This window comes from Pseudomyrmex gracilis, unplaced genomic scaffold (genome assembly GCF_002006095.1).
Source record: "Pseudomyrmex gracilis isolate BER0280 unplaced genomic scaffold, ASM200609v1 scaffold_84, whole genome shotgun sequence".
NCBI lineage: Eukaryota > Metazoa > Arthropoda > Insecta > Hymenoptera > Formicidae > Pseudomyrmex > Pseudomyrmex gracilis.
In genome coordinates this window covers 43,220-65,527 of record NW_018020668.1, presented here as the reverse complement: position 1 = coordinate 65,527, position 22,308 = coordinate 43,220, and the positions used below count along the sequence as shown (strand labels likewise).

General features: G+C 36.6%; 7 protein-coding genes across 9 annotated transcripts; 5 read left to right on the top strand and 2 right to left on the bottom strand.

Moving 5' to 3' along the window:
- Positions 1–7: 7 nt before the first annotated feature.
- Positions 8–3,631, top strand: LOC109855224 (cleavage and polyadenylation specificity factor 73). The gene has a single exon (XM_020429182.1). The coding sequence runs from the start codon at positions 1,267–1,269 to the stop codon at positions 3,325–3,327; it is 2,061 nt and encodes a 686-aa protein (XP_020284771.1). The 5' UTR covers positions 8–1,266; the 3' UTR covers positions 3,328–3,631.
- Positions 3,632–3,751: 120 nt separating this feature from the next.
- LOC109855221 (ER membrane protein complex subunit 3) lies at positions 3,752–5,597 on the top strand. Of its 2 annotated transcripts, XM_020429180.1 has the most exons (4): positions 3,753–4,052; positions 4,158–4,414; positions 4,528–4,842; positions 5,329–5,597. In XM_020429180.1, the coding sequence occupies exons 1-4, from the start codon at positions 3,904–3,906 to the stop codon at positions 5,358–5,360; spliced, it is 753 nt and encodes a 250-aa protein (XP_020284769.1). In that variant the 5' UTR covers positions 3,753–3,903; the 3' UTR covers positions 5,361–5,597. The 2 variants fall into 2 exon arrangements, with proteins under 2 accessions (XP_020284768.1, XP_020284769.1); XM_020429179.1 differs by lacking the exon at positions 5,329–5,597 and having other exon boundaries at positions 3,752–4,052; positions 4,528–5,153.
- LOC109855220 (nitrilase homolog 1) lies at positions 5,593–7,897 on the bottom strand. 2 transcript variants are annotated; one of them, XM_020429177.1, is made up of 6 exons: positions 7,482–7,897; positions 7,075–7,216; positions 6,790–6,945; positions 6,504–6,707; positions 6,188–6,400; positions 5,593–6,099 (listed from the first exon to the last, which is right to left on the bottom strand). In XM_020429177.1, exons 1-6 carry the CDS (start codon positions 7,556–7,558, stop codon positions 5,935–5,937), a joined length of 957 nt encoding a protein of 318 aa, XP_020284766.1. In that variant the 5' UTR covers positions 7,559–7,897; the 3' UTR covers positions 5,593–5,934. The 2 variants fall into 2 exon arrangements, with proteins under 2 accessions (XP_020284766.1, XP_020284767.1); XM_020429178.1 differs by lacking the exon at positions 7,482–7,897 and adding an exon at positions 7,399–7,457.
- An 85-nt stretch (positions 7,898–7,982) lies between these two features.
- LOC109855219 (exocyst complex component 1) lies at positions 7,983–12,259 on the top strand. Its single transcript, XM_020429176.1, has 12 exons — positions 7,983–8,186; positions 8,310–8,835; positions 8,972–9,126; positions 9,248–9,475; positions 9,564–9,800; positions 9,901–10,141; positions 10,305–10,522; positions 10,601–10,791; positions 10,880–11,256; positions 11,353–11,498; positions 11,581–11,775; positions 11,862–12,259. The coding sequence occupies exons 2-12, from the start codon at positions 8,388–8,390 to the stop codon at positions 12,012–12,014; spliced, it is 2,589 nt and encodes an 862-aa protein (XP_020284765.1). The 5' UTR covers positions 7,983–8,186; positions 8,310–8,387; the 3' UTR covers positions 12,015–12,259.
- Positions 12,260–12,357: 98 nt separating this feature from the next.
- Positions 12,358–13,538, bottom strand: LOC109855223. The gene is made up of 3 exons (XM_020429181.1): positions 13,339–13,538; positions 12,658–12,824; positions 12,358–12,570 (listed from the first exon to the last, which is right to left on the bottom strand). Exons 1-3 carry the CDS (start codon positions 13,385–13,387, stop codon positions 12,505–12,507), a joined length of 282 nt encoding a protein of 93 aa, XP_020284770.1. The 5' UTR covers positions 13,388–13,538; the 3' UTR covers positions 12,358–12,504.
- A 672-nt stretch (positions 13,539–14,210) lies between these two features.
- On the top strand, positions 14,211–16,448 carry LOC109855238 (decapping and exoribonuclease protein). Its single transcript, XM_020429247.1, has 4 exons — positions 14,211–14,647; positions 15,038–15,258; positions 15,566–15,936; positions 16,021–16,448. Exons 1-4 carry the CDS (start codon positions 14,361–14,363, stop codon positions 16,234–16,236), a joined length of 1,095 nt encoding a protein of 364 aa, XP_020284836.1. The 5' UTR covers positions 14,211–14,360; the 3' UTR covers positions 16,237–16,448.
- A 253-nt stretch (positions 16,449–16,701) lies between these two features.
- On the top strand, positions 16,702–22,124 carry LOC109855246 (DNA replication licensing factor Mcm2). Its single transcript, XM_020429265.1, has 15 exons — positions 16,702–17,228; positions 17,541–17,716; positions 17,916–18,079; positions 18,209–18,291; positions 18,395–18,577; positions 18,718–18,929; positions 19,036–19,228; positions 19,317–19,520; positions 19,650–19,881; positions 19,967–20,217; positions 20,345–20,509; positions 20,617–20,919; positions 21,099–21,281; positions 21,375–21,530; positions 21,867–22,124. Exons 1-15 carry the CDS (start codon positions 17,226–17,228, stop codon positions 21,993–21,995), a joined length of 2,637 nt encoding a protein of 878 aa, XP_020284854.1. The 5' UTR covers positions 16,702–17,225; the 3' UTR covers positions 21,996–22,124.
- The last annotated feature ends 184 nt before the right edge of the window (positions 22,125–22,308 follow it).

The window sequence follows — 22,308 nt, the reverse complement described above, 5'->3', positions numbered from 1 at the left end:
CGAGCGAGCGAGCGGGTGTGCGAGCACAGACTCTCGTTCACGGCAGTTCTCTCAGCGACGTCCACAACCTCACCTTCCCTTCCCGCCGCTGTCCCTTGTACGCCTGTGGCACTACTTCCTGTTCGTCCTCCCCGGCGATCGTGTACAACGATCCTCCCCTTCGCGGGGGCACCGTTCCCACCGAATGCCGCCCTCACAGACCCATGGTCCGGTCTGAGATCTGATGCGCGTCCCGCGGGTGTTGTCGGTGCGATCCTTCTCGCACGTTCTTCACTCGATCATTACCTGGCGCGCACGAAGAAGAAGAAGAAGAATCACACACGCTCTTCTTTGCTGCGCGGCGCGTTTTTTGTTCCGCGGCGGAACTTTTTTTGCCACGCTTTGTGTATCACGTCGTGTTGGTGTTAACCCGCAAAACTTTCGCTCGCGGCTCTCCCCGCTACGCAACGTACGTCACACACATATACACTTCGTCGACGGGGACACACTACTGGCGACCGCGACACTGGGCCCTCTCGTCGCTGCTCTTGCTCGCTCTCAAGCGGCGGCAACGGTGGCTGGACGGTGACGGATCGCCTACTCCTCGGGTAACGGTGCGCTGAAGAAACTGAATCACATCACGCGCAACCCAAGCCCGCGGACCCGCCGACGATATCGGACGATGAGACGCGCGGGGAAGCTCCTGCGCCCGGTACGTGGGGATGTCTCTTCGCACAATTCGTGTTTGCGCGACCGACCATTGTGCGCAAACAGTGGCGTACTCTCGGAGCGATGCGCGAAAAGTGTTTTACTTAAATCGGCGCATTTCATAGCTTCGGTCGGTATCAAGATACCAACCTTATGTTCCTCGTCGGGTTGTTCGGCAAGTTTGCAGCGGTTTCCAACAGGTGACACATTGGCGCGCTTGTCCGAGCGTGTGTACAACCCACACACGCGCGCGGATGTTCCTGAAAACATATCGAGCGGCACATGAGCGCGTTGACATAAGCTGAGTTACGTGAGAATCGGTACGACGCTTTAAATTTTGTTGAGGGAAAACGGGCTACGTACGTTTTTTTTCGAATATATGTCTGAAAAGTTGGCAAAACACTTGTAGAGCGACTTTGGACACCTTGTTGAGGTTCACCCAGAGCTCGTTGCTTTGTTGATTTATCTTTGGCCGAACAAGATCTCGCTCGATGAGTTATTCCAAAGAGAGAAAGAAGTTACGGTAGAAGTGGAGGATACTTTTCTGAAAGGTATAACTCAATTGTTTCTCGCAACATCATGTCGACCAAGAGAAAAAGCGACACTCAAGTGCCGGCGGAAGAGAGCGATTTGCTATCGATACGTCCGCTTGGCGCGGGTCAAGAAGTCGGCAGATCGTGCATCATGTTGGAATTCAAGGGTAAGAAGATCATGCTGGACTGCGGCATACATCCCGGTCTGTCCGGCATGGATGCTCTTCCCTTCGTCGATTTGGTCGAGGCGGATGAGATCGATCTCCTGTTGATTTCGCACTTTCATTTGGATCACTGCGGAGCGCTGCCCTGGTTCCTGCAAAAGACAAGCTTCAAAGGTCGCTGCCTCATGACACACGCGACGAAGGCTATTTATCGCTGGCTGTTGTCCGATTACATCAAAGTGAGCAACATAGCCACTGAACAGATGTTGTATACCGAATCCGATCTTGAGAGCAGCATGGACAAGATAGAGACCATCAACTTTCACGAAGAGAAAGATGTGTTCGGGATCAAGTTCTGGGCTTACAACGCGGGTCATGTTTTAGGAGCGGCCATGTTCATGATCGAGATCGCTGGTGTGAAGATTCTGTACACCGGGGATTTCAGTCGTCAAGAAGACAGACATCTGATGGCTGCCGAGATTCCGAACATACATCCCGACGTTCTGATCACAGAATCGACTTACGGCACTCACATTCACGAAAAGCGAGAGGACAGAGAGAGTAGATTCACAAATCTCGTACATGAAATTGTCAACAGAGGAGGCAGATGTCTGATACCTGTGTTTGCGTTGGGAAGAGCTCAGGAGCTTCTTCTTATTTTGGACGAATATTGGAGCCAGCACTCGGAACTTCACGAAATACCAATTTATTACGCCTCTTCCTTGGCCAAGAAGTGCATGGCCGTTTATCAGACCTATGTAAACGCGATGAACGAGAAGATCAGACGACAAATAGCCATTAACAATCCGTTTGTGTTCAAGCACATATCCAATTTGAAAGGAATAGATCACTTCGAAGACATTGGACCGTGCGTTGTGATGGCTTCGCCTGGTATGATGCAAAGCGGCTTGTCCAGAGAATTGTTCGAATCCTGGTGCACGGATGCGAAAAATGGCGTTATAATAGCCGGTTATTGCGTCGAGGGCACGTTGGCCAAGACAATTTTGTCAGAACCCGAGGAGATCACGACCATGTCCGGGCAAAAGTTGCCGTTGAAAATGTCTGTTGATTACATATCGTTTTCCGCTCATACGGATTATCAACAAACGTCGGAATTTATTCGCACTTTGAAACCGCCTCACGTTGTTCTGGTACACGGCGAACAAAACGAAATGGGTCGATTGAAAGCGGCGTTGCAACGGGAATACGAAGACGATCCCAACACAACCATGGAGATACACAATCCGCGAAACACGGTCGCGGTCGAGCTCTACTTCAGAGGTGAGAAAACCGCCAAGGTGATGGGCACTCTAGCGATGGAAGTTCCCAAACCGGGACAGAAACTGTCCGGTGTTTTGGTTAAGAGAAATTTCAATTATCACATGCTCGCTCCTTGCGACCTGTCCAAGTACACGGACATGAGTATGAGCCAGGTCATACAGCGACAGAGCGTGTACTTCTCCGCGTCGTTGCCCGTGCTGAAACATCTCTTAACGCAAATAGCCGGCACACTTGAGGTGATCGACGACAAGAAACTCAGAGTGTTCAAGAACGTCGATCTCACGATTGACGGTAAGATTGTCACGATGGAGTGGATCGCGACCCCGGTTAACGACATGTACGCGGATTCCGTTCTCACGGCGATACTTCAGGCCGAACTGATGGATCAGTCGCCGAAAATGTTGCCCGCTCCGACCAAGATGGATCGAATGCATTTCAAAGAATGTCTCATAGAGATGTTGCAAGAAATGTTCGGCGAGGACTCTGTGCCTAAGATATTCAAAGGTGAGAAACTTTATGTCACCGTTGACGGTAAGAAGGCGCATATAGACCTGTTGAATCTGGAGGTGACCAGCAGCGAGGACGAGACGTTTCAGCAGATAGTTCAAACAGCGGTAACGAAATTGCATCAGTCGTTGGCACCGCCTAGCGATATATTATAACGCGCGATGATAAATTATTTTGTAATTAGCAAAAATATATATTTGTTTACAATTATATCCTATATAAAATCTTTTTATAAGGATTATATACGCTCTTACATGTAACTCTTTATTTTTAAACAATAAAGTTATTTTGATATCATCTAACGTAAACGTCACAACGATAATAACTTGTTATTATTTTGAAACAGTGGGTACGCACATGTGTACTGATGATTCTGTGTAAGATTTATCAAGTTTTCTCTGGCGCCAACATACTGCGATCGATATCCTGATTGTAGTCGCTTGCAATGTTGATTGTTCAGTTTTCGGAGAACACGATCTTGATCTCTTATCGCTTCTTTGAAATTTGAAAAGCTTAAGTTTTTCGAGATGTTCGATCAATCGAATATTTTTCGCGCATGCGTGTGGCTAATGCTACTTCAACTCGGAGTTCGGAGTTCGTCCGTTCTCAATTTTCTCGTTCCAACATAACCCTTTGGAATCGTGGAGTTTGTGATGACGTTTGATGACGTGAATCTTCTGTGAATATTTTGTTTTCATTTCCGATCGGTGAATTTTGTATAGAACAGACACATGGCTGAATTGTTATTGGATCCGAACATTCGAGGCTGGGTGTTTTTGCCCATAGTAGTGATTACGTTCCTCGTCGGTATTATTCGCCACTATGTTTCGATACTGCTTGCCTCGCAGAAAAAGGTCGAACTTAATCAGGTGCAGGATAGGTAAACACTCTTTAATTTTCATGTTTTTTTTTTTTTTTTTTTTTAATTTGTTTAATTACCTTTTACCATAAGATTCTTGTTTACATTGTTAAACATTTTCCACAGTCAAGTTATGATACGCTCCAGACTTCTCAGAGAGAACGGACAGTACATACCAAAAGTAGCTTTTATGACCAGAAGACACTTTTTCAATAATGAAGATACTGGATATTTCAAGACTCAGAAACGTGCTCCGGTTTCTCCAAATCCAATAACTGATCCAACCATGATGACTGACATGTTGAAAGGAAATGTAACTAATGTATTACCTATGGTACTGATCGGCGGTTGGATTAATTGGATGTTCTCTGGATTTGTAACAAGTATTGTCTCTTATTTATATTATGATATTAAGTAGATATGAATGTTTTTTTTTTCAATTAAACTCTTCCAAGATCATATATATATATATTTAGCTTGTATGTTTTTATTCTAGCTAAAGTACCGTTTCCGTTAACATTACGTTTCAAGCCAATGTTACAACGCGGCATAGAATTAGTGACACTAGATGCTGCGTGGGTTTCTTCAGCTTCTTGGTATTTCCTCAATGTGTTCGGACTGAGATCCATTTACACACTTGTGCTCGGCGAGAATAATGCCGCTGACACAACTAGATTATTGCAAGATGAAGTATCAGGTGCCGCAATGTCCATGCCACCTGATCCCAAAGCAGCTTTCAAGTCTGAATGGGAAGCATTGGAGATCTGCGAACATAATTGGGCATTACAGGGAGTGGACACCAAGCTTATGGGTATTCCATTGAAATCTGATATAGCTGATAATATATACAGTGCTCCCCGGTTGTCATGAGTTATTTCTTTGTTTTATAAAGAAAAACAGAGTTTAAGAAAAATTTACACATGAAATGTCATTTCCATTGATCGTTGTCTTCGATAAGCTACTGTGTAGCAAGATTAAGATAGAGAGTATTTTCTCCCCTCTTTTTAACGACACAATCGTAACCAGGGAACACTTCACAATTAAATCAGTAAAATAAATTAAAGTTTAATGAGAAAATATTTACTTTACTTTTTTAGAAGTTTTATTTATTTACTTATCGAATTATACATATACATATAAAATACATACAAATAAAGATCTCTTTCTCTATTTTTTAATAAATAAAATGATAAATTAGATGTTAGAGCTTAATAGCACACAATTTTGCTGCTTTATATCAGACACCTTGACGTTCCCCTCACATTGCAATGTTCGATCCAATCCTTTTTTGCTATAGGTACTTCTGATTGCTCTGGTGATGTGGATTAGAACTTTAAAACAGCGCCAAATTATAAAAAGAAAATTTATAAAATAAAATGTTAATAAAATTAAATTCTCAAGTATTAATTTTCATCATTGTAAATGTGGTTTAATAAATTGGTGAGATATTTTCCGATTAAGGTGACATTAAGCACGATACAAACTTGGGTAAATTTTCAAGAAAAAACTTTTCAATTATGTATAATTGTTTATATAATTTAGAAAAATAATTATGTGTACATAGATATGTTTATTTAATACTACTACTTATAATTATGTAACAGAATATATACATATGCATTTTTTATTTAACAATTATGTTACACTTCATCTTTTTTGCACATATATGTTGTATTATCAAAAAGAAGATGTAAACAATTCTGTGAGCAACTAGACATTTTATGGAAGTGTTCCTAATGTCATAAATCGCGTGCTCTTAACCAGAATTTATTGTTAACAGAGTACAACAATGTATAAACAATAAAACAAAAGAATCACCATACAGATAACGAAACAAAATATAAAACATAAAAAATAAAGAGTTTATTATTAACAAGCCCAATCGAGAGATGTAACCGATTAATTAGACTTTCGGCATTTCCATTTTGGAATACAAGTCAGTACGGCGGTGTTCTTCGCACGGCATGTTTTTTCTGACTCTTTCCAGTAATGCGAGATCAATTTCCGCAATGGCTATGCCTGTTTTTTCTGCGCATTGTGCTACAACGGCGCCCCAAGGATCTACAATCTGAAAACGAATGGGAATTCAATCGTATTTTCAGTCAAGTGAAAGTTCTCTCTGTTCAATTATAGAAGATCCGAGACCAGTAATTTACCATGGCATGTCCCCAGCTGACTCTCTTTTTATTGTGCGCGCCGGTTTGTGCCGCAGCCACGACGTAACACTGATTCTCTATTGCTCGCGCACGCAACATCACCTCCCAGTGCGCCGCACCGGTCTGATACGTGAACGCCGACGGATATGTGAGAATCTGCGCTCCCATGTTCCGCAAAGTCAACGATAATTCGGGAAACCGCATATCGTAACACTGTGAGTTTGTTTGTTGTTAAGCATAGCGAGATATGTAAATTTTTGCAATTTATGAAAAATCACAAAAGTATTCAGAAAAATGTTGTTTTAATTAAGGATACAATGCTGAGCGCGAGCTTGCCAATCGGCGTGGACACAGGTGGCGAAATATCCTCTCCTTTAAGAACATAATCCGATTCCATCAGACGTACTCCGGTATCCTTGTTATCCATATCGAACAAATGTATCTTTCTGTACGCAGCTATCAATTGTCCTTCGTTATTTATCAATATATGAGTATTGTAAATTTTTTCCGCATTGTCTGACTGAAACAATTAAGCAAACAAGTGACTATCGCTTACTATAATATTCCGTAAAGTTGGTGTAAAATGAAAATCAAAGTATTACAGCTTCGTGAACTCCGCCCAAGGATAACCAGATGTCATTTTTAACGGCAATCTCTTTGTAAGATTTTACCGTCTGTCCAGTCAGAGGTTCAGCCATAGCAACAATGTCTTTCTTGTTATCCGCCAGGTAATCACAAGCTTCAGGAAAGAATGCTATCTGTAAAGAGATGTGTGTTTTGTATATGTATTATTAAAAATTGAAAAGAAAAAAAGAAGAGAGAAAAATTATCAAAATGTACTTAACAAAATGTACATAATAATGTGATTTGTTAGCAGATCTACATACTGCAGCTGATCTGCGTTTCGCCTCGGCTGTTAATTCCGTCAGAACTTCTAAATTTTTTGCTTTGTCAGCTACGGATCGCATTTGACAAACTGCGATCAACGGATGTGCCATTGTGCCGATACAACGTTTTCTTGGCTGTATGCTGAAACGTGAATGTGAATACTGTTGTTTTACACATACACTAAAATTAATTATTTTTCTTTTCAAGTATAATTCGCAAGCAAATAGATATCTTAAGTTAATTATAAGTAAAAACTTTTTATTTTCAATTACAACGAAATGACAAAACAAATCTCTCCTATATAAGCATATCTTTTTACATACTGTAAACTTTTAGTTTTATCTTGTGTGCACGCACACTCTTTTCAAAACATATAAGATTCCATGCTGTTCAATTTTTTTCTTACCTGTAACATCCTAAAATACGCGACCGAGCGATAACGAGCCACCCGTGTTTCATTATCTTATCGCATTGTTGTATCATATATATTATTTCTCTGTAAAATAGAGCGTTCTCACTTGTAAAATTTTAATTATTTTTTCGATGTATTATATTTTTAAATACTTGGCGCGAGGCACCACCGTGCCTCTTGATTTTTAAGTTATAAAATATTAGACAGAACGCGCGACGTATCTACGTAACTCTACGTAATACGTATGTGTGTGTATACTGTATATAAAATTTCGTGCTTTTCATGCCTGTGTGCAAAAGAGAGTAAAGACAGAGATAGATAGATGAATAGCAGAAAAAAGGAGATGACGTGTGTGTGACAAAGACGCGGTTTCCAATTGCACTTTTCTTTCTTTCTTTCTCTCTCAGGTTTATTTTTAGAAATACATCTATTTCACACTGTGAGTACAGAAAGTGTCGGAAGGTGTATGAATGAATACAACGCGTATAGCGACGTAATAGTACGACGTACTCACGCAGCTAACGCCCCCATTGTGAGGCTGCGGGTTGACAAGTGTTGAGCAGCTGAGTGCTGGTGCGGCCACATAACTCGGAGCAAAACTTTTGACAAACATGAAAAAGCCTTGATAGTTTTAATTAAGTTTATTATGGAAAAATAATTGATTAGATGTGACGTGAAGTATTTTAACAAGAAATATACGTAAGCATATATTCTATAAATATCACAATACAGAAAAAAAACATTTTACATACGCAGTGTAAGATATATTTTTCTCTTATGTATATTTTTATCTAATATTGTTTTGTAAATTTTCACTTATAGGAATAATGGAAAATATATTATACATATAATAGCAAAGAGAGATTACTACGTATTAAGTAACATAATCAAGTTTAAATCATGGCAGCCATTCGACATACCCTACAGAGAGAAGTTTTCACTCCCGGTGATGAAAAACTGCTCAGTGTGTGCTACGTTAGCAAAGCTTATAAAAAGAAGAAAATGAGCTTTCTGTGTTTGGCCACCACAACCGATACGCCAGGATCTCTCATATTGTATCAAGTAAAGAAGAATGACAAGAATGTTTACAAGAAGAAGCAATCGTGGCCTCTGAGTGATATACAGATTGTAGATGGTGTGAAAAGTGATTCAATGGACATAGAGTTACAAATTGACAAAGTTTACAAATGGACATCTACTACAGCACAGGAAAGACGAACGTTTATCAGTAACTTGTATACTTATTCCTGCAGCTTGACTCAAAGACCAGAATTCAAAAATATCCCGAAAGAATGGTTAATTGATCCAACTGCGTTAAAAGAGAGCGACAGCATCACATTTACACCTGGTATATCTTTGTTAATTACTTAAAATTCGATCAATTCGCTCGTTAGCACCTCCTTTTTTTGTAAATATCTAATATAAACAAATTGGTTTTATGAATTATTGTCATTGTTTACTAGAGAAAATGCAATATTTTTCAGATCTTCTGGCATCACCTATTACCTCAGACTATCAACCTATTACCGAAAAGGAAGCTGCTGACTTGAAACAAATGATAGAGAATTGTGAATATGCTGTATCTAACGCGGAACTTTTCATGGAGACTCTTTCAAAGGATTTGTCAATTCTCGATGGGGTAAAATAATATTTTATGTTTTCTTTAAAAGATATATATTTTAATATAAATTTTAGTTACTGATATTTGTATAATGTGTTAATATAGTTTAAGAAATTATCTGTGCTTTACTTTTATATAGGAAAATGTACACTCAGTCTTGGCGTCAGAGCAAAGAGTAACTCAACTGATGAACAGTATAGACGCCGCGATAATCGAAGCTTCTATCGTGGAAGCTCGATTAGCATCGTATGACGAAGCGTTGGGAAGAATAAGAGAAGTGATGGCTCGTGTTGGACAAAAGAATCAGGCTATACATACAGCGAACAATAACGCGAGACTCTTATTAGATCAGTTAAATTTGGTCATTGTAAGCAAATAAAAATATTTACAAATAATGATTATTTTTGTGTGTTGACAAGGTTACACGGTATAGAATTTTTCTTTTTTTTCACAAGTCACAATTAGATATTTCCTCGACTCACCAACGTATTTTGAACGAAGCGGAACTGCCTAACGAGAGGGAAGAGCTTGGTCTTGCGGGTGCGGCGCTTTTGAAAGCGATCACGGCACCTCTTCCGCCGGGCTTGGATAAGCTGAGCGCAGTCACTGAACAGAGAAGACGTTTGGACAAACTCAAAGTGAAATTCTCAGGCATTGTTGCCAGGCATTTAAACAATCTCTTCATACATTTGGTAACTTCACAATTTTTTAATACTTTTTTGTACCATAATTTGTGATTAAATTGAGGTGAAAACTGGATCGTTTGTTTTAAATTTAAATTTGTGTTTTTAGGGTAATGATATCGGAGATTCATCGGCTTCCACGACAGACTTAATCTTACCGACTCATCAAGGAGTTCATAACGAGCTTGTACCGTATACGGAATTAATGCAACTGCTAAGAGCTTTGGACAATAAAGCGTTTGTGCTGTTAACCAAAGTTTATACTGACACCATGAGCAAACTGTACAAAAGGGATTTAAGATGCTTTTTTGAAGATGCCAAGTACAAGCTCATCAACAAGCGATTGCAAGGTAGAATAAGAAGTTTTACGATGAAGTTTCGGTTAATAAATAATCGTAATGAATAATGCATGATATTGTCAGATAAATTACGACTTGTGAGACGCTCTATAGTCTTAGTTTTTTTTACATAAATTTTGTCTCTGTATATATTAATAAAGAAGTACGATTTAAGTAAATACATCAAGGTCTAGCGGTCAAAAAGCCGAGGACCTACTTAATCCGGCGCCTATCTGCTTGCTAAGCGGCGAAGTGTGGGCGCCAGTAGGCGAAGGAAACCTCCTGGACTCGGTTCTCGATTGCGTGCTTTCGCAAATGCAGCCAGTATGTCTCGCCGAGCAAGGATTCTGCGTCTCGTTTTTTCAACTAGATTCCGTTCTTTCGCCTTCCAAAGTAAATATAAATATTTTTGCTAAACTTTGCTCAAGTCAAATGGTTTTAAGGTAATAGGGTAATATTGCTTCGTAACAGAGCAGTGAAATGGACGAGATAGAAAACACAAGTAACGGCGCGGCGAGTCCCGGATCGGTAACTTCGACAGCGAGCAAGAGACTGGAACGTCAAGTTAGCGCAGATGTGCGTGCGACTATGGCCGCAATATTCCCGTCGCTGGAAAACGAGTTAAACAGTTTCATCGGTTTTCTTGACAAGATCGATAGCTTGTGAGTTATTCGAGTTTTTTTTTTTTACTCGAAGTGTAATTTTTATGTTATCTAATTTATATTTACGTTTGTAAACTGTTATTTGCAGCTGGTGTATGTACGTGTTGGTACGTTTGTCGCAGCACGTCATGTCCGCTCAAGATACCGGCTCGTTTCTCTCAATGACATTTGCATCAGCTCTGATTCACGTGAAACGCGCGTTCGACAAGTTCATGCAGGCGCAACTGCAGTCCATGTTGTGCCCATTGTACGACACGAAGGTGAATCGTCGGCACAAGTGCGGCATATTGCCGTACGTCGAGAATTTCGGACCGTTTGCGAGAACCGCGGAGAAGATCTTTCGCAATTCCGACAGAAAGGTCGATCTCGAGAAGTGGTACACGAAACTCGTGAATACCATGTTTGAGGCTATCTGCAATCACAGCCGGGAACATCACAAAACGCCGCAGGAAGTCATAAAAATGGGTAAAAACAATCTTTTTTAGTTGCTTTTTATACACATAGAGATCGTTTAAATTATTATTTACCGCTAACTATCGTTGTGGTTTCTGAATAACACAGAGAATTTCCACCACCTTTACGATCTCCTGTCGCAATTAAAGATTTCCGTGCTGGACCATGAGCGGAAGGAAGCTAAGCAGAAGTACCAAGACGCTCTTCGTGCTTATGTTACGCAATATTTCGGACGGCCTCTAGAGAAACTTAATGTAAATTGTCTAAAAATCTAAACACACCAGATACTTATGTGATCGTATCGAATCGTCTCAATTCGAAACGTTTACTTTTCAGCTTTTCTTCGAAGGTGTGCAAGCTAAAGTTGGTGCCGGTGTGAAGGAATCCGAGGTCAGTTATCAGATGGCCTTTAGCAAACAAGAGTTACGACGCGTAGTAAAGGAATATCCCGCGAGGGAAGTTAAAAAAGGTCTTGAGAATCTTTATCGAAAAGTCGAGAAGCATCTGTGCGAAGAGGAGAACTTGTTACAGGTATGAATATAGGAAGAAATGCAAACTAACATAATTTTTATGAATATTAAATATTATTTTTCTCATTTGTATAATTGTGCTTGTAGGTCGTTTGGCGCGAGATGCAGAACGAGTTTATCGCGCAGTACAGGCACATCGAAGAGTTGATACAGCGTTGCTATCCGGACAGTAACGTGATGCTGGAGTTTACCATTCAAGATATCTTAGAGTTCTTTTCGGAAATAGCGCGATCTCATTAAATTTGCAATAAAACAAAACGCTATTTAATTTGACTTTTTATGTATAATGTGTATATAGATAGTTACTATATACTATAGGTTGTAATGTTTAATGTACAAAAATATATAGGCGTGTACCTGCAAATCAATAGTACATTTTTCTCACCGCAAAAATTGTGCAACAAATCGAAAGTAACAATAAAAAAAAATTTTAATATTGTATAGAACGTTTAAGGAAATTTATAATTATAATAGTAAATAGTTTGTAATGTTATGTACACATATGTAAAAGCTTTTTAAGTTATACATATATATATATAATTTAACAAATTAAGGATACTTTGCTGTAGTAGATGTCCAAAACTATCTGTCATAAATATGATCTATTTATTGAAGAGAATATACAAGTTATTGCATATTACAGTCACACAATGTATGTAACATTCTTACCAGTGGCCAAATTGCTTTTGTATCTAGTTTAATTAGCTAACGATGGTGCGAATGTTTATTTTTACTCAGATTCCTCGGGAGGAACAGGAGGGTTGAAGTTAAAGAAGATGATACCTGATACTTTTATCTGAAAACACAATGCACTCATATAATAATATAATTTTTATAGTAAAATAGTAGTTACATATGTTATATAATACAATGTTATACTTACAAAAGTTATAGTTCCAACTAATACAGTAATACCAGCAATTAATTGCATATTGTAAACTTTCTGTCTTGCATCATAATGATCTTTCCATGGGCCACTTGGGGCAGGTATGTCATTTATTGTTGGCAATTTGATGTCTGTTACTTTCGTACTGGCAGATCGAGTAACACCTTTATCAGAAATAACATATTTATAAAAGAAAGAATGCATCTCTTTTGTATTACGATCTATGATTTAATTTCAACTCTTTATGCGATTTCAGCGACAGATTCTTGATAAATCCTGTACAAATATCAATATATTGAACAAATTCATATGACAAACTTTAAAACTTCAAGATACTAAAACCTATTAAAAGCGAAACAAAGAATGATTTATTAATTAATTGCGATATTTTGTTATCATCTTATGATTGTCTCAATATCTCTTTCAATTTCTCAAGAACGGTTAGGTTCTTAAGATGACAAAAAATGATTGATAGCAAGTTGCAATAGAAGTAATCGTTAAAAATAGATAATCAATATTAAGTTATCTATTATTTGTTCGATATTGCTACGTATTCATTGCACAATAACAATTTAAGCGATAGGTGGATCAGATAGCAGATATTATGTAAGTTATACATGTTTGACAAAATTCACATGAACAGAAAAGAAACACTTAAGAGATGTACGAAAATCTCACCATTTCTGGCCACGTTGCGAACGATCAGTCGCAATATTTGATTAAACATTATGACACAAAGGAATCTGCGTTCAACGCGCAGTTAAAATCCGGACAAAAATATATACAACACGAAGACAGATAAAAGCGCCCTTATCTCTTATTGATTGAGAGAAAGACGTTATCGCGCTCGAGATTAGTTTGGTTTTTTCGAGGCTAGAGGGCTGTGGTATACTTGTACGCCCTCTTTGCTTAGAAATTTCTAATTCATAGAATCTCGCAACGCCATCTAGCGACTGTTTGCTAGACAAAAGCTGCGATAACTATCCCGCCAATTCCGCGCGCCAACACCAAGGTTTGATTTTTGTTTTCCCTGGCTGCATTAGTTCACAGTCGTATCTTTTTCTTTCTAATATGGATAAACAAAAAGATAGACCGTGAACTAGCGCTGTCAGTTCAAAAAAAAAAAAAACCTACTATCTCCACTTTTTAGCCGCTTTTTTTCTCCTACGCACAGTAGGATCTTCCTTTCGATTTGAATCCAGTTTATTTAGAATGATGATTTCGAAACATTTGTAGCGTTATGCCGGCCGCACATCTTAAACTATTTGGCTCATTTTCTACAAAATGAGTTTCAAATGTTCCGTTCGCCAATTAAAAAAGATGACAACTGTTAGGAGAAAATTGCTATTTCCCGTTGCGCTTGGCCGCAGTTGTAGTTATCAGAAAATGATCGGGGATTCCCTTGAATTACTCATTGGTCACTATTTATAACTATCTGAGTTAGTCAGTAGAGTGACTAACGCGAACTTTGTCGTATCTTTGCGTGGAGAAAAAACCACAAAAGATAAACTTATTTGCGCAATATATATATATATAATAATCATAAAAGAACTGTGTCCCATACGGTATTAGAATCAGTTGCACGTCTATCGTTTCGTAGTACGTATTCGAATATTCGACGAAGTGTATAAAAACAAACTAAATTTGTACATTATTGTCTCGTATTCGTACATACGGAAACAAATAATCTAATAGTCGCGATGTTCAGAATTGAGCTTGACAAGTGTTTCGAAATTCCGCAATTGCAAATTGAATTGATCGGACATTACAGTATCGATGGCAATTCGAAATATCGCGGTGACTTGTCGCAATTGAAATATTACGTTCCCCCTTTAGATTTTAACAATGTAAATTACGATCTGAACGAAAATATTGCGTCCACGAAATACAAGCCAAATTCGTACGTCAAATTAGATGACGTATGTAAATGGATTTTAAATAATTTTACACGCGTGGAAAGACTAATGTCAACGGAAAAAGACCGCTGGTAAGTTGTTAAATACGATACATAATTATATAAAATGTGTATATTTTTACAATTTATTATATATATATATATTTTATATATCATATCAAAATTTATAAGATTTGATCGTTCGAGGTATATAACTCAAGTTTGTGCGCGAGCGCATTATGGATGTGATTGCAAACGATTTTGCGTATATAATAACTATTTTTGTTTTTCTACAATAGAAAAACCTATCAGAAACAAATATTATCGTCAAAAAAAGCAGCAATCGTTGCCGCGAACTGCCGATACTTGGTCTTTTTAATCAATTGAAAACTGACATATATAAATAACTAAATGTATATAATTATATTTATATCTTTTAATAAGTTAAATATATCGTGTATATATTATTTTTATATAATTTAGGTTGAATGTAGACTTTGTCTGTCGCCGTGGAGCATTCACCACGATACTGTCCAGTCCGTATGTGCAATATGATTGTGATTGGATTATATGCGCCAGCAAATATCGTGGTACGATATATTTATGCAAATTTTATACAGATGCACAAGAACGTAATCATGGAAATTCAATGGATAAACGAGGCGAAGCGTGGGGATTTAAATTTGAGCAATATATGGTAGCAGGTATTTTTCATTATTTACTGTTGCTGTTTTATTTAACACTCAATTCATTTAATAATTAATTAAAATCTTTTAACTGATCACGTGATTGCATAGAAATCTAATAGCATAAAAACCGCACGCCGTGCGCGAGAGTTGGAAGGTTTTGATTTAATATATTTTATGTCATAAGTCACAAAAGAAAATTCGGACTTTTTAAAATAAATTTTGGCGCATGCGGAACGATTGGTTTTTTTATTGTAGTTTCAATGACTGTACAAATCGGCAATATATATATATACACCTAACAAAATAATTTGTTTTCTACCAGATCACCCGTCACACCAACCAGACACATCAAAACCTGTTAATGCAAGCGAAGCATTTCACTGCGTATTTCAAGCAAACTATGGTGATCACTCATTACTCTATGAGGCAGAAATCGATGGGATTGTATCACAAGATTATATAACAGATACGCTTGTTGGCAAACAATTTGAAATAATCGAATTGAAAACAATCGGTTTTCGTCAAATAGAACAATTATCCGCCAAATTTACACCAAAAAAAATATCGGACATGTGGAACCAAAATAGTTTGGCGGGTGTAAGAAGAAGTATATTTGGATTAAGGGAAGGAAAAAGTAGTATAGTAAAATCGATACAAGAATGTTCCACTGACGATTTGTTAAACCTTTCGTTCGTAAGTATTTAATCTTATTAAAAAAAAGTGAAATATGTGTTTAGATATATATGTTATTAATTTACACAATTGTTCTTTACGCAGGCTCATTTTAATGTGAACCACTGTAAAGCATTCTGCAAACTGTTTCTAGACAATGTTAAAAAAATTGTCACTAAAGATCATAACGAGTGCATGTATAAGTTTTATCGGGATACACGAAACAAAAATACTATATATTATAGTGAAGAAGCGCCTGATAATGATAAATATATTTTTCTCAAGCCGCAGTTTATTCACGAAGCAGATAAATACAAATAAAAATATTCTTATACACAAGTAAAAAAACAAAACTCATATATAATATTCAGTTTTTTAATATTCAATAAATAGTCGCTTAAAACGTGGGTTTAAACATTTTAAATAATATAAGATATGAATTAGTGATATTACATGGTAATATTACTGATATAGAAAAGTTATACACACCAAATATATGTAATAAAAGCATGTATATAAAACTGTAAAAAAAAAATTGAAATGTTTTAATTTAATTAAGATACAAAGTATTTTTATTAAATTTGCAAAATTTCTTTCTGTTTTTCTTTTATTACCAAAAACTTATTACTAATATTACTTATTACTAATAGCAGAGAGAGCGGCCACGGCCATAGAGCCCGTTTTACATTGATCGCAAGCGCAAACGCAATGTATAGATCTCGTAGAATTGACCAATCACGCTGATCAATTGGCTGATTTGATCAATACGATTAGTCAATTCTACCAGACCTGTTCCTTGTGCGTTTGCGCTTGCGATCAATTGTATTGTCTCTTCAATGAGAGAAAAGTCCGCGGTCTGCGCATAGGGGTGGAATAGTGAACAGAGTGATGAGAGCGTTCCGCACTAACGACCTGGTGCAAACAGTACAGCACTGGAGGAGTGGGGGTTCGCGGATCTTTCTCTCATTGAAAAGACAATAGAACAGGCTTCTCTCTGCTGGAACAGTACTGGCAGCGACAGACTGCGTTCCAAAAACTATTGATCAAAAGCAGCGTTTGCTGATCGACCAATCAGATTACAAAAACCTTTGCTCTTTCTTTTTGCCCCCAGATTTAAATCACCGCTGTTCTAACTGACGAGTACATTTTTGGAACGCAGCCAAAGTATAAAGCATTCCCGCCAAATACACGTGCAAACGCATTGTGTTTAGCTTTGTGATTGATGTGAGTTAAATTGAACAGAGTTGTGTTAGTTGTGTTAGAAGGAATTTATTTTTTGGCAAAAATATCCTAGAGAAGAAAGAACAACAATGGTAAAGTTTTTAAAAAATTGTTATTAAGAAAATTTATACAATGTATATATATTTTGCTCATATGTGTGTATGAGAAAATTATATGTGTGCTACACATAAGTGAATATATATATAAATATATAAAAATTGTTTACATATATTGTATATGCCATGAAGTATAGTATGTATTTGATTGTGTGATAACTATACATGCAATTATTAATATCTAACAAAGTGTGCTCGTAACATATGTCTTTATATATAGTTATTGTCTTCATACATATACTAAAGAACAATTAGAAATATAACATTTAATTTTATATGTATTATAAGAGTCAATCAAGTTCTCCTGTGCGTTCTGAACGACATACTGATGCAATGACTTCTCCTGCACCTGATATAGAGGAGCCATTTGAAAATGAATCTGATTTGCTTGGTGAGGAAAATGATGTTAATAATGAGGAAGAAGAAGAAGAGGGAGAGGAACTGTTTGGAGATAATATGGAAGCGTAAGCATTTGATGCTCTTAAATTTAATAAAAATCTAACTAAAGATATTTATCAGATGTGTGTAACAACTAAATATCTTTAACACTTTTTTACAATAATAAATAGAATAATTAATAGACAGTCATATATTGAAGATAATAAACATGATTGCACAAACTTACTTGGAAAAGTAATTTAAACTTGATTGTGATACATACAGCGATTATCGGCCTATGTCAGCACTAGACAGATACGATCCCAATCTACTTGATGATGAAGAATATTCAGATATGTCTCAGAACGAACGTGTAGCTGCAGAAGCAGAAATGCGAAAGAGAGATCGTGCAGCTGGTATTGTAAGGGATGGTCGCGATCTTCTTTATGGTAATATTATTATTTCTTATTACATTCTTAGAAATCAAATGATTATAAGAAATTAGACAAACCAGTATTAAAACTGTTTTTATAAAATTGTAAAACAGTTTTTTAATCGGTTTCTATTTATTTCTTCAGATGAAACTGATGACGAAGATGTGCAGGCACGCAAACGACGTATGGCTGAAAAAGCTGCTACTGGTATAATAGAGGATGCAGAGGTAACAATCTTGTAATAACAACTTGCTTATTGTATATATATATATTTTTTAATTGTCATTAAAAATTTTAATTAATGAGACAATTTCTATCACTTGAATTTAGATGATCGAATCTATTGAAAATTTAGAAGATACTAAAGGACATTCAGTAAAGGATTGGGTAATGATGTTGGGACCACGAACGGAAATTTCGAATCGCTTCAAAAGCTTTCTTCGCACTCATACAAATTCCAAAGGACAATATATGTATAAAGAACGTATTCGTCACATGTGCGAAAGTAATCAGGTACAATATTGAGTCTTACATAATATTGATAAAAAAAACTTTTAACTTTTATAATGTTTTATTTTGTTTATAAGTTATTTACACGGACGTACTTTAGTTTTATCGGTTTAATTTTATAGAAATTTTATTTATTTTAATAGTCCAGTTTTATAGTGGAATTTCCCATTCTTGCCAGTAAGGAACATGTTTTGGCTTACTTTTTGCCAGAAGCGCCATTTCAAATGCTCGAGATATTTGACGAAGTCGCAAAAGAACTGGTACTGACCATTTTTCCCAGCTACGAGAGAGTTACGTCAGAAATTCACGTCAGAATATCGGAGTTGCCGTTGATAGAAGAATTGCGCACGTTCAGGTGATGATCTATATAATTAAAAATATTTATATACAGTTAACATTTGTTTTTTTTTTGTATGAAGTGTGTGTGCGTAGTAACAATAATTTCACTTTCGTTATATTAGAAAACTTCACTTAAATCAATTGGTACGAACTCTTGGAGTTGTAACGGCGACTACAGGTGTTTTGCCACAGTTGTCAGTAGTGAAATATGACTGTACCAAGTGCAGCTATGTTCTAGGACCATTTGTTCAATCTCAGAATACAGAAGTCAAGCCAGGTTCGTGTCCCGAATGTCAAAGTATCGGTCCATTCATGGTAAGTTAATGTTTATTCTTACATTGTTAAATTCGTTGCTCAATGTGATTACTTTTTTTTTATACTTACGAACATCGTGGTTTTTTAGATCAATATGGAACAAACTATATACAGGAATTACCAAAGAATAACAATACAAGAATCCCCTGGCAGAATACCTGCCGGTAGAATACCTCGCAGTAAAGATTGCATTTTGCTGTCCGATCTCTGTGATCGTTGCAAACCGGGAGACGAAATAGACGTTACCGCTATTTATACTAATAATTACGATGGTTCTCTGAATACTGAACAGGTGCGTGACCTTTTAAATAAATTAATCGTGTGTTTTTTTTCTTTAAAATTATATTGATCGTAAAATAATCATAAAACATAATTTATATTTTTTCTCTGATTTTTTATATTTGATCTTTTCTGTGTGAAGGGATTTCCAGTATTTTCCACAGTATTATTGGCCAATCACTTGTTTGTCAAAGACTCAAAGGAGATCGTGGAGTCACTTACGGAAGAGGACGTTACGAGCATAATTGCTCTGAGTAAAGATCAGAGAATCGCAGAACGTATAGTAGCGAGTATCGCACCTTCGATTTACGGACATGAGAATATCAAGAGAGCCTTGGCACTGTCGATATTTGGTGGCGAATCAAAGAATCCTGGTATCGTTTTTTCTTCTTCGAAATATTTTATATCACAATTTGAATTTGTGTTTCTTTCTTCTCATTAAATTTTTTTTACATACAGGTGGTAAGCACAAACTACGCGGCGACATAAATATTCTGCTGTGCGGAGATCCTGGCACCGCCAAATCGCAATTCTTAAAATATGTTGAGAAGATTGCGCCCAGAGTGGTCTTCACGACAGGTCAGGGCGCTTCGGCTGTTGGTCTAACCGCTTATGTAAGGAGGTCACCTGTCAGCAGAGAATGGACTTTAGAGGCTGGAGCTTTGGTCCTCGCCGATCACGGGATATGTCTCATCGATGAGTTTGACAAAGTACAAATTTATGAACTTCTACACCTAAATATATAAGATTTGTTTACACACAAATATTCTTTTTGTTTATTTATATAAAAGAACAGTTATAAGAGTGTTGTATAATTTTTATTCTTGTCATCTATAGATGAACGATCAGGACAGAACCTCCATCCATGAAGCTATGGAGCAGCAAAGCATTTCTATCTCCAAAGCTGGTATCGTGGCGTCTCTTCATGCCAGATGCGCTGTAATAGCGGCATCTAATCCTATAGGCGGTCGATACGATCCTAGTATGACCTTCGCAGAAAATGTATGTGCGATCGCGAAATCTCTTAATCTTCCTATAATCTTCTAAAATTTATATGACTATCAAATTTGAGAAAATATATTCGCGTTATATTATTGCTCCGCATATAGGTAGATCTGTCGGAACCGATTCTGTCTCGATTCGACGTGTTGTGCATAGTGAAAGATGAAGTCGATCCTATGCAGGATCGTCACTTGGCAAAGTTCGTCGTTAACTCTCACATCAAGCATCATCCGACGTGCACGGAGAGAACGCAGGCCGTGGAATTAGATCCCGCCACGCAGGATCTGTACATTCCACAAGATCTTCTCAAAAAGTATATCGTTTATGCGAAGCAGAACGTGCATCCAAAGCTGTTCAACGATCACGACAAAATTCCAAAATTGTATAGTCAGTTGAGACAGGAGAGCTTGGTGAGTTAGCGAAATATAAGATCTATTTTTACGTAAATATATTTATTTATTTAAGTAAATATATTTTTTTTACATGAAAACAAATATCTTAAAGAAAAGATCAAAGAAATCATCAAGCATTATTAAAATGTCGAATTTCACAATATATTGCGATAGTTTATCTCGTTATTTCATTACAGTCAACTGGAAGCTTGCCGATCACTGTGCGTCATATAGAAAGCATTATTCGCATGTCGGAGGCTAGCGCCAAGATGCACTTAAGAGATCACGTTCAAGAGAGCGACATGAATTTTGCTATTAGAATAGTTCTCGACAGTTTCGTCGATACGCAAAAATATTCCGTTATGAAATCTATGCGTCAGGTATTATTACTTTCTAATTTTTTTTTTTTTTTATTACTACTTAATCTGCTAATCTGAACTCTCTTTTTTGAATGTGTGTGTATCTCGCGACAGACGTTCCAGAAATATTTATCATATAAGAAAGATCACAACGAACTCTTGTACTACATACTACGAAATATCACTTTGGATACTTTAGGATTTCAAAAAGCTAAGTACGGCGGACACATCTCGACCGTCGAAATATCGGAGAAGGATCTGTTGGAAAGGGTAACGAATATTACAATGAATTACGTTAAATTTTACGCAACATTTCCATCAAATTGTAAAATTAATCTTTCAGAATATTTTAAAATAATTATTCAAGCTAAAAAAAAATGAAATCTTTTGTCTTTTTTCAGTTATTGCTAGTATTTACACAAGACTTTTATTACATTCGCTATTAATATATTTGTTTAAAAAAATAAGGTTTATTCATGTATCAAGTTTACATTTATATAATATTTTCCACTCATTATTTATTTTTTTTTTTTTACAAAAAATAGAATAATCTTTATTTATTTAGTGTATCTCGCACGTATGTATCAATAATTGTTTTGTTTGCAGGCGAAGCAAATTGGTTTACACAATCTGCATACATTTTATGATAGTGATATTTTCAAACTAAATAATTTTACTTATGAGCCAAGGAGAAAAGTAATAGTGCAGACTTTGCCAGAAGGCATCGAAGATTGATTTGGAAAGCATATTTTTTTTTTTTTGAGATCACGTGTGTAACTAAACAGTTCTTTTAAACAATTTTATGTGTAAAAACTTTTATATTTTCGCCGTATTGAAATACTCGATAAAAATAATTAACATTTTTATATTATTAAATATTATTATATAAAAAAAAACGAACAATCACCCATCACAATAAATTTTATATTCTTATATGTAACAAAGCTTGTGCAAGTAATAACAGCACAAAAATAACATTAATATACGATAAAAGTAATACATATTTTTTTAAGTATATAATTTAGTATATTTAAGTTATCGAATTTTT

Excerpts from the sequence above, each read along its gene's own strand:
- LOC109855220 (XM_020429177.1), bottom strand. The coding sequence starts at position 7,558 with ATGATACAACAATGCGATAAGATAATGAAACACGGGTGGCTCGTTATC. Across the intron at positions 6,946-7,074 it reads CGAAACGCAGATCAGCTGCA|ATAGCATTCTTTCCTGAAGC; the intron begins GTATGTAGATCT and ends ATCTCTTTACAG. Across the intron at positions 6,100-6,187 it reads TCAGCTGGGGACATGCCATG|ATTGTAGATCCTTGGGGCGC; the intron begins GTAAATTACTGG and ends ATTCGTTTTCAG.
- LOC109855221 (XM_020429179.1), top strand. The coding sequence starts at position 3,904 with ATGGCTGAATTGTTATTGGATCCGAACATTCGAGGCTGGGTGTTTTTG. Across the intron at positions 4,053-4,157 it reads CTTAATCAGGTGCAGGATAG|TCAAGTTATGATACGCTCCA; the intron begins GTAAACACTCTT and ends CATTTTCCACAG. Across the intron at positions 4,415-4,527 it reads GTTCTCTGGATTTGTAACAA|CTAAAGTACCGTTTCCGTTA; the intron begins GTATTGTCTCTT and ends TTTTTATTCTAG.
- LOC109855219 (XM_020429176.1), top strand. The coding sequence starts at position 8,388 with ATGGCAGCCATTCGACATACCCTACAGAGAGAAGTTTTCACTCCCGGT. Across the intron at positions 9,801-9,900 it reads ACAATCTCTTCATACATTTG|GGTAATGATATCGGAGATTC; the intron begins GTAACTTCACAA and ends TTGTGTTTTTAG. Across the intron at positions 10,142-10,304 it reads CATCAACAAGCGATTGCAAG|TAAATACATCAAGGTCTAGC; the intron begins GTAGAATAAGAA and ends GTACGATTTAAG.
- LOC109855246 (XM_020429265.1), top strand. Across the intron at positions 19,521-19,649 it reads GTTCTCTGAATACTGAACAG|GGATTTCCAGTATTTTCCAC; the intron begins GTGCGTGACCTT and ends TTCTGTGTGAAG. Across the intron at positions 20,920-21,098 it reads AGTTGAGACAGGAGAGCTTG|TCAACTGGAAGCTTGCCGAT; the intron begins GTGAGTTAGCGA and ends ATTTCATTACAG.
- LOC109855224 (XM_020429182.1), top strand. The coding sequence starts at position 1,267 with ATGTCGACCAAGAGAAAAAGCGACACTCAAGTGCCGGCGGAAGAGAGC.
- LOC109855238 (XM_020429247.1), top strand. The coding sequence starts at position 14,361 with ATGTTCAGAATTGAGCTTGACAAGTGTTTCGAAATTCCGCAATTGCAA. Across the intron at positions 15,259-15,565 it reads TGAGCAATATATGGTAGCAG|ATCACCCGTCACACCAACCA; the intron begins GTATTTTTCATT and ends GTTTTCTACCAG. Across the intron at positions 15,937-16,020 it reads ATTTGTTAAACCTTTCGTTC|GCTCATTTTAATGTGAACCA; the intron begins GTAAGTATTTAA and ends TTCTTTACGCAG.
- LOC109855223 (XM_020429181.1), bottom strand. The coding sequence starts at position 13,387 with ATGTTTAATCAAATATTGCGACTGATCGTTCGCAACGTGGCCAGAAAT. Across the intron at positions 12,825-13,338 it reads TCGCAACGTGGCCAGAAATG|GTGTTACTCGATCTGCCAGT; the intron begins GTGAGATTTTCG and ends TTTCTGATAAAG. Across the intron at positions 12,571-12,657 it reads TAGTTGGAACTATAACTTTT|ATAAAAGTATCAGGTATCAT; the intron begins GTAAGTATAACA and ends TTGTGTTTTCAG.